The sequence below is a fragment of the Telopea speciosissima genome, chromosome 8 (genome assembly GCF_018873765.1).
Source record: "Telopea speciosissima isolate NSW1024214 ecotype Mountain lineage chromosome 8, Tspe_v1, whole genome shotgun sequence".
Lineage (NCBI taxonomy): Eukaryota > Viridiplantae > Streptophyta > Magnoliopsida > Proteales > Proteaceae > Telopea > Telopea speciosissima.
Window position 1 is genome coordinate 10,284,115 of NC_057923.1, and position 9,647 is coordinate 10,293,761.

The window sequence follows — 9,647 nt, forward strand, 5'->3', positions numbered from 1 at the left end:
ATGAAGAAGAGGAAAGTTTGGTTGCGAGTCTGAGACTGTGACTTACTAGAGGTTTAGAATTGAGTCTTTGGGAGCAAGCTAGCTACCTATAGCTCTACCTATATAATATAATACAAAGTCAGACATATATAGATTGACCATCGTGTCCTACTATACCACCAAGGCGTATGTTAGTACAAAGCATCGGCAGGAATTGGTGGGCATTTTAGCTAAAACATTCGGAAACGATTATACGTATAAAACAGTATGGGATGAGTAGAGTTCTGTTCTGCCCGACCTACCAGTAGTCCCGTACTGCCCTTGCTGCGCTACCAATTACACCCTTCGCTTCGCCGTCTGGATTCTGGCGTGGTCTCAAATAACTATTTCGTTTCTTTCTCCAGGGCCATTTCTTCCTCTCTCTCTCTCTCTCTCTATTTTTCTGTGAGGACTGAGATCGCGAGCGGAATCATCGCTTGGAAGGCGGCTCGATATCTCTTGAATTAGCTACTTCGAGTTGATTAGCTGTCGACCTGGATCTGAACTGTGGAGCGTCAATTCGATCGGGGTATCAATCTTTGCCATAGATGGTTGAGCCCTAATATTGGAATTCCCTTGTTTCGAGGCGTCGTATGAGCGGAAACTAGGGTTTTTGTTTTTGGAGAATTCCTGGAGATGGTAATACAAGTATTTGGAACGGATCTAGGGTTTCTTGCTCCTCGAATTATTGAACGACTTTAGGGTTTAGTGGATCGGGCGGTGGAATTACGGCGGGATTGATGTTTCTCGTTCGGGACGAAGGTGGGATCGAATTCAAAACCGGCGAAGATGCAAGGCTATGCATGGGCGGGAAGGTGAGGAGAGGAAACGGAGGCGGCACATGTGGCCGGTCCCTGCTCTCGGTACGACGACTGTAGTTTCTGATTCTACCACATCATCTACCGCTGATCACTTCTGCAAGGTATCATACCTTCTATATCTTCGGGTTTATTTGCCTTCGTTCCGACTGTGTTTTCGAGTTGATTTGGTCGATATAGATCCATTGGCGTTCTTTTGTTGGGGCTTCGTGATGGTAAGCATCGGTAAGAGGAAAGAACCTGACTTTCGGGGACTATGGAATCTGTGCATTGACGTTGATTATGGAATTCAGAATTCTATTACCTGTCCCTATTTACGCCTCTCCTCTTTGTATTTTTTGGTGGTGAATAACGAGGAATGATTGGGAATTTGTTTGGTAGACTTGTAGTCGATGGTAGCGTTTTCATTCACTGCTTTGTGTTTTATTTTTTGATTTCCGTTTTTGTCTGGGGAGTGTCTTTGATACTATGCGTGTAGAGAGTTCTGTATGTTGTGAAAAATGGGAGTTGGAGTTATGGTTGGTGTATTGAATTCGATTCTTTTGTTTAGCTGAAACAATTGTAACAAGTTCTGGGGTTGTATTCTTCGTGGTTGATAGTTTCTGAACTGAATTTACAGGACAGTGCAGCCTCTTTGATTATTCTTAGATTGCCCAAGTTATTTTATCGTTCATGCTCTTTTGGGTCAGATATTGAGTCGATTTTATGAAAAGTGAATCTGGTGATATTGCATTGCTAAGTTTGCTTTCATAAAAATCATTCTTGTTGAGCTTATTGAAACTTAGTGAAGTATGTTTCTAAAGCTTTTGGCTGCTTTTTGATATATCAATAACCTTTTTCATTTGTTGTCAATAAAAAAAAAATTAGCTGTCTTGTGTATCAAAGACATTGCATGACATATTTGGATATGTATGTTGGCTGTGCCACACTGTGGATGTTGTTTTGGGTGGAAACCGCGTGGAAATGGTGATGTATGACCGAGAATTGGGCAGTTTCATATCAATTGATTTTTTCCTTCTGATGAGTGTATTTTCATTGTTTGACAGAACTTGATTGCTTTCATGCCTGATGAGAGGATGAGAGCTGATTCCCTTATGACAATTCTTGGTTATGTTCTCTTCTACATTTGGAATTGAGGGACTTAAAGCATTAGCTTATTGGTTAGAAAGAACATAAGGGAATTTTTTTTTTTTTAATGTGGATGGTCCATTACCTAAACCTTCTTTCTTTTGAACTTGTCCTATTTGTGGATGGCTGTCGTGTATGGCCTCCTATGGTGTTTTGATAGCAAATTCTCACACTTTTCTTTTTTATAAGAAACTTTTCTCATTTGTTATGGGCTTTTGGTAGTAACTATTTTTTTATAATTCTTCTTACCATCTTCATTGAACATTGTCTCTAATTATATATTTTCACATATTACTATTTCAGTCTAGTTGAGTCCTTTTGCTATAATGTGAAGCTTCTTTATGGTTTTGTCATTTTCTTCGGCCTTTTAACTCCATCTTGTCTGATTTTCCATCATCTAGACACCTACTGCCTGGTCAGATCTAGATGCAGTTGGATTTTTATAAATTCCAGCTTGGTATCCAAAAACAATGTTTGCAGTTGCAATTAACAAACCTGTTGGTTGTTTCTCACCTGCTTGTTCATATCCCAGCATATTTATCTCTGAAGTCTTTTGTTGAATTTTGGTACCATTAAGTAAGTATGATTTCCTTCCATGTCCACCTAATTGGGAGTCACTTGCTGGGTAGGGATAATTGTTTAAATTGCAATTTTAAGTGTGTCATTGGCAGAAGTTCCTGTTTGGAGACAATAAAGAGGTCATTGGTTTTGATGTATGTATGAAATTTCTGTTAGGTGGTGGAAAAGGAAAATCTAATGATGGCGGCACTGATATATAATTAGTTGGCTTAGCTTCTTCCCTATTCTTCCTTTTGAAAACTTGTATTCTTCTTGGGGCCCACTGGATTCTGAATTCCTGAGTTTGTGGTCATCTGCGAAATTTTTTGTTGTTTAGTTTTGGATATGTTGCTGATTTTATGAAGATGGTTAATTGTTTGGCCATTCCAATGGTAATCCTATTTATGATTTGTTTTTCTATTTCCTGATGATCCAACCTCCAATTTCTCTTTCTTCGAGCACAGCTCTTATTTGTGACTTGTAGTTTTGTTCTGTACGCTATTTTGTATTCCTTTTACTTATTGTACTTCCACTGAAGTTTCTCTTGTTTTGTAGGATGGACGCAAGATTAGTGTTGGTGACTGCGCACTTTTCAAACCCCCACAAGAATCCCCACCTTTCATTGGCATAATACGGTGGTTGACATCAGGCAAAGAGGATAATCTTAAGTTAGGTGTAAATTGGCTTTATCGACCTGCTGAAGTAAAGCTTGGCAAAGGCATTCTGCTGGAAGCGGCACCGAACGAAGTGTTCTATTCGTTTCACAAGGATGAGATACCTGCTGCATCGTTACTCCATCCGTGTAAAGTTGCATTCCTTCGTAAAGGTGTTGAACTTCCTTCAGGGATATCCTCATTTGTTTGTAGGCGAGTTTATGACATTGCGGACAAGTGCTTATGGTGGCTAACTGATCAAGACTATATCAATGTATGCTTTGTAATTTTCTGTCTATGACCTGATTCTGGCATGTTTGCTTGCTGTTCTGATTAAATGTGTAGTTCTTATAATACTCTACTATTTTCCGTAGGAGCGACAGGAAGAAGTAGACCAACTACTAGATAAAACACGACTAGAAATGCATGCAGCTGTGCAGTCAGGAGGGCGTTCTCCAAAACCATTGAATGGTCCTACATCAACACCACCAATAAAGACTGGATCAGATAGTGTACAGAATAGTGTCACCTCATTCCCTTCTCAAGGTAAGGGAAAGAAGAGGGAAAGGGGTGATCAGGGCTCTGAGCCCATCAAACGAGAGCGTTCGTTGAAAACAGATGACGTGGATTCTGGTCATTTTAGACTGGAGAACATGCTGAAATCTGAGATTGCCAAGATTACAGACAAAGGAGGACTAGTTGATTTGGAAGGGGTTGAGAAATTTGTGCAGCTCATGCAACCTGACAGATCTGAGAAGAAGATAGACATGGCTGGCCGTATAATGCTTGCTGATGTGATTGCAGCTACTGATAGGTTTGATTGCCTTGGCTGCTTTGTGCAGCTCAGGGGTCTGCCTGTATTGGATCAATGGCTCCAAGAGGTGCATAAAGGGAAGATTGGAGATGGTAACAGCTCCAAGGAAGGGGATAAATCGGTTGAAGAGTTCCTCTTGGCATTGCTTCGTGCGCTTGATAAGTTGCCTGTGAATCTTCATGCTTTGCAGACCTGTAATGTTGGTAAGTCTGTGAATAATTTGCGTAGTCATAAAAACTTGGAAATCCAGAAGAAAGCTAGGAGTTTAGTCGACACATGGAAGAAACGTGTGGAGGCAGAAATGAAAATCAATGATGCTAAAACTGGGTCTGCACATGCTGTTTCATGGCCGAGCAAGCCTGGTTTTTCAGAAGTTTCACATGGAGGAAGCAGACGGACAGGAGGATCTTCTGAGGTTGCCGTTAAGAGCTCCATTACTCAGCCGTCTGCTTCTAAATCAGCACAAGTTAAGATTGGCCATGGAGATGCTTTTTCCAAGTCAACGCCGGTTTCTCCTGGGTCTGTGAAGTTGTCAACATCATTTCCTGCTCCTGTGGCTACTGGTTCAAAGGATTCACATTGCAAAATGGCAGTTAGTGGTGGTGCCTCAGATCCACCTCTGTCTACGATAAAGGAAGAAAAGAGTAGCAGCTCTAGTCAATCCCAGAACAATAGCCAGTCTTGTTCAAGTGATCATGCAAAAACTGTCGGTTCTTCTTGTAGGGAGGATGCAAGGAGCTCCACTGCTGGGTCTATGAGTGTGAATAAGGCTTCCAATGCTGCCTCCCGACATTGGAAATCAAGTAACGGTTTCCTGGGATCAGCTGCCTCTGGAGTTCAAAAGGAAACTGCAGTTGGCAAATGCAGCTCCATGACCAGGAATACCACTTCTGAAAAAGTATCACAGTCTGGACTAACATGTGAAAGAGCACCTGATACACCTATTGGTGATCATGGAGGTAGCCACAGGCTGATTGTTAGGATTCCAAACCCTGGCCGCAGCCCAGCACGAAGTGCCAGTGGAGGTTCTTTTGATGATCCTTCCATCATTGTTAGCAGAGTTTCTTCTCCTGGGAACTCTGAGAAGCATGACAACTATGATCGTAAGGTGAAGGGGAAGAATGATGCTTGTCGGGCTAATATTGTGGCAGATGTGAATACTGAGTCATCATGGCAGAGTAATGATGTAAAAGATGGAGTTGTTGCATCTGATGAGGGGGATGGGTCACCTGCTGCAGCTCCTGATGAGCAGTGTAGAAATACTGATGAGATTGCTAAAACAACCGATGTATCTAAATGCTCATCATCCGGAAATAATCCGAAAACTGGTAAATTGTATGAGGCTTCTTTCAGTTCCATGAATGCTTTGGTTGAAAGTTGTGTCAAGTACTCTGAAGCGAGCACATCTATGGTGGGGGATGATCTTGGAATGAATTTGCTTGCCAGTGTGGCTACTGGAGAGATGTCAAAATCTGATCTGGTTTCTCCCATTGGTTCTCCTCGGGGAAGCTCACCTTCACAAGAGGATTCCTTTATGAGTAATGGCGCCAAATTTAAGTTATCACATGAAGATGCTGGACCTCGAAGCCAAGTTCAGCCTGATGAGTCTGCAGATGATGACACTGAGAAGCAAGGTAAGATTTTTTGGGTCTTCCATAGCTTAAGGATGTATGGAACCATATCCTTGGCCTGAATTTTTTTTTTAAAATTTTTGTTCTTCAGGGGACAGCAAAATCACATGCTCTGATGAGAAGGTAACAGGGGAGCGAATTGAGCAGCTTCAAGCACCCGGTAAAGGTTTGCAACAAAGTGGAGACTTGTGCTCCATATCCGATGGTAGACCTGACGACAACATAGGTTCTGCTTCCTTGACTGTGTGTACTCCAGAAGCTAGAGCAGATGGTGTGGAGGATGAAGGCGGCAACCAACTTCGGGAGAGGAAGAAGTCAGCTGTTCCTGGGGTCCATGATGGTTTATCAGATATAAAACTGAAAACTAGGAGTCCCCTGTTGGATGAAAAGAAGAAAGTTGATCATGTGGAAGGAAAAATTGCTAGTAGTAGTATAGCAGAAGCTTCTGATTTTGTCCATGGTTCGGTTGTTGATGCATGTAACACAGACAATGCAGTTTCTATTACAAAAGTTGAGAAGGAATCTGTTGATGAATCACCATCGTGTCCATCTGTGGAATTAGATAGTGAGAACAAGAATCATGTGCATTTGGGGTATAATGCTGGCGTTGCAAATGATCGGAGGCTACAGGGTGGTGTAGATCATGGGGCTGTAGAGTCAAGTGATAAGGATGCGCTGCTGCCCTCTGGTCTTGGTAATGTGATGGCTCCAGAAAATGAGCTCCAGGGTGAGAAGTCTGATGAGATGGATGTCAGAAATCATTTTGGGCAGAGTGATAGTCAAAGAAAGGAGCAGACAAGTAATGGTCCTACTTTTGATGAGCGAGGTGGAGCCGTGGGTTCAGTTGTTTCAGATCATGGAAATGAAGGGAATGAGGAGAAGAAGACTTCTGAAAAGAGGGAGCATCTTGAGACCTGTTCTGTTGGATCAGCTCCCAATGAAGAGTCGTCCCCAAAACCTGCTGGAGAAAATGACCAGGCCTTGAAGGCAACTGGATCAAGGTTGACTGGCCCTGAAGCAGACGATGTGGAGGAGTGTATGACCATGCAAGAAGCTTCTTCATCTGCCACAGCAGGATCAGATATGGCTGCAAAGTTAGATTTTGATTTGAATGAAGGCTTTCCTGTGGATGAAGGGAACCAAAGTGAGCCAGTTACTTCTGCCATTCATCTTCCAAACCATCTGGCCTTTTCTGGTCCTTCCTTGCCAATTGCTGTTCCTGCTCAAATTACCATTGCTTCTCCTTCAAAAGGGTCTTTTCTTTCTCCTGAAACCCTGTTGAAGAGTAAAGTGGAGCTTGGATGGAAAGGTTCAGCTGTTACTAGTGCATTTCGTCCAGCTGAACCGAGGAAGGTTTTGGAGATGCCACTAGGTACAACTGATATCCCTCCTGATACGACTGCCAACAAACAAGGTCGTCCTCCATTGGATATTGACTTGAATGTTCCAGATGAGAAACTTCTTGAGGACATGGCCTCTCAAAGCTCTGCTCATGAGACAGTATCTGAATCTAGGCCTGCTAATAATCGTGATTTGGGTTTGGGTGAGATGTTTGGGTCTTCAAATGCACCTGGCCGTAGTGCTGGAGGACTTGACCTCGACTTAAATAGGGTTGATGAAGGTACTGATGCTGGGCAATTCTTGGTGAGTACTAGTTGTAGGTTAGAAGTCTCTGTTATGCCAGCTAAGTCATTGTTGTCCAGTGGGCTACCTAATGGTGAGGTTAATGTGTTGAGAGACTTTGATTTGAATAATGGGCCAGGAATTGATGAAGTGGGTACAGAAGCAGTACCTCGCAGTCAGCATTCCAAGAGTAATTTGCCATTCTTACCTTCTGTTACTGGATTTAGAATGAACAATGCAGAGCTGGGAAATCTCTCATGGTTCCCTCCTGGCAACTCTTATCCTGCTGTTGCCATTCCGTCAATCTTGCCTGATAGAGGGGAGCAGCCTTACCCAATTGTTGCTACTTCTGGGACACAACGAATCTTAGGGCCACCCACTGGTGGCACCAATTTTGGGCCTGATATGTACAGAGGATCAGTTTTGTCCTCATCTCCTGCAGTAGCATTCTCTCCGGCTTCCCCATTCCCATATACAGGATTCCCTTTCGGCACCAGTTTCCCTATACCTTCAACCTCTTTTTCTGGTGGCTCTCCTACATTTGTAGATTCCTCACCGGGTGGCGGAATTTGCTTCCCTGCTGTTCCTTCACAGCTAGTGGGACCTACTGGTTCAGTCACTTCTCATTACCCGAGGCCCTACGTGATTAGCCTTCCTGATGGTGCTTCCAACACGGGGGCTGAAAGCAGTCGGAAGTGGAGGCAGGGTCTAGATCTAAATGCAGGTCCTGGAGCTACAGATATGGAAGGGAGAGATGACAGGATATCATCAGCATCAAAGCAATTTTCAGTTGCCAGTTCCCAGGCCCTAGCTGAAGAGCAAGTTAGAATGTACCAGGCAGCTGGTGGGGTACTGAAGAGGAACGAGCCTGAGGGAGGGTGGAATGCGGAGAGTTTCAGTTACAAACAACCCTCATGGCAGTAGGAGAGGTTTGACAGAAAAGAGTGCTGATTTATGGATGCTGGTGAGCTCAGTATTTACTTTTCATAGAACCTTGAGAATGTTGATGGACATAATGTTCATATTATTTGTGCTGTGGCATATATTGCTGGTTTACACGATGAATTACGTCTGTCTCTCTGAGTTTCAAACTTCACTCCCACATATGATGCACTTCTAACTGTGAAAAGAAAATATCATTTATTGTAATGCCTTAAAATCTCAACATGCTTTCCCTGAAATGATTTTCATGGCGCTGCTGTCTTCCTTGGTTTTTTTTCCAGCTCTCAGGATGAGTACTGGCCAGCTCCAAGAGGACTTTATATCAAATGTGTCTCAGGGGATGGGTGGTAAGTGAGTTCTTTCCATATGTTTATATAGCTTCTGACCACCAATTCTCTGTTGTACTGCTTGTAACTTACAAGAGTCGTTCGGCTTGTGGAAGCTGTTTGTTCCTTGAAATTGTTCTGGGTGAGATGGCCTCTGCAGATCAGTTTCCCTTTGTAGATATTTAACTACTGGAAAGAACCTGTGCTATGTTGCCCAGATACTCGGAGATTTTGGTTCACAACATGGTTTGGTACCTTGGCTGTATCCTGTAGGGTCAACATCATTACCTTTTCCCATTCCAGTCCCCTATATAAATGGGTCCGGGTGTATGAACTGGCCTGAAGCCCTTTCATATCTTCATTGATGTTATTTATGTCTTTTTTCTTTGCATATATAGATATAATTTAAAATGATCAAAGAATTTTTGGTAATTGAGGCTTTGGTTCTTGATTCTGGCTGGAGTGGTGCTCATGTACATTTATTTCATGTTATATTTAGAGTCACTCTACCCTAAATGTAGTTCCACAAATACCATTTTGATGTCTTTTTGAAGTTGTTCTCATTTAGCTTTGAACAATTTTGACTTTCAATAGTAGGTTTGACCTTTTGTTTATCAGATCTTAATTGTTTACAGGAATAATTGTTGGCAAGAGTTGAACGTGTTGACAATGTAACGTGGTTGAGCATTGCAGGTTTTCTTTCTTCGTGGTTGTTGGTCTGGTGAGAGGGAAAATTTGTAATGTTGCCTGTGTCATCATGTCCTTTGTCATGTAATGTTTTGTAGAATGCTCATCACCTAGATCCTATTTTATAAGTATTATAGGAAAAAGATTGATACACTGACCTTGTACAGATTCCTTTATACCCTCCTCACATAATAAACAGTGGGACTCATACTATACTGATAATTTTACCTCTTATTTTGACCATGTGAGCCCCATATGGATGATACTATTTTTCCAACCTCTTTCATTGGTTGTAGTGTGTAGATTTCTTCATACAGTCCTTGTAGGAAACCCTCCTCCTATAAGGGACATCTATGCCCCCCCTCCCCTTGTAATTTCACTTGAGAAGGTCTAGCGGGAGCAGCCCCTTGTGGTTTTCCATGTATTAACCTCGTAGTTGTGTTGTTGCT

General features: G+C 42.5%; 1 protein-coding gene across 2 annotated transcripts; it reads left to right on the forward strand.

The window, feature by feature from the left end:
• The first annotated feature begins 305 nt into the window (after positions 1-305).
• Positions 306-9,299, forward strand: LOC122638332. Of its 2 annotated transcripts, XR_006329406.1 has the most exons (6): positions 306-940; positions 3,078-3,449; positions 3,550-5,623; positions 5,712-8,207; positions 8,467-8,532; positions 9,147-9,299. XR_006329406.1 is itself a non-coding variant. In XM_043831241.1 (5 exons), exons 1-4 carry the CDS (start codon positions 818-820, stop codon positions 8,165-8,167), a joined length of 5,025 nt encoding a protein of 1,674 aa, XP_043687176.1. In that variant the 5' UTR covers positions 306-817; the 3' UTR covers positions 8,168-8,207; positions 8,467-9,057. The 2 variants fall into 2 exon arrangements, 1 of the variants encoding a protein (XP_043687176.1); XM_043831241.1 differs by lacking the exon at positions 9,147-9,299 and having other exon boundaries at positions 8,467-9,057.
• Positions 9,300-9,647: the final 348 nt, after the last annotated feature.

Coding starts and splice junctions, on each gene's coding strand:
- LOC122638332 (XM_043831241.1), top strand. CDS start 818: ATGCATGGGCGGGAAGGTGAGGAGAGGAAACGGAGGCGGCACATGTGG. Junction 941..3,077: donor CCGCTGATCACTTCTGCAAG/GTATCATACCTT, acceptor CTTGTTTTGTAG/GATGGACGCAAGATTAGTGT. Junction 3,450..3,549: donor CTGATCAAGACTATATCAAT/GTATGCTTTGTA, acceptor TATTTTCCGTAG/GAGCGACAGGAAGAAGTAGA.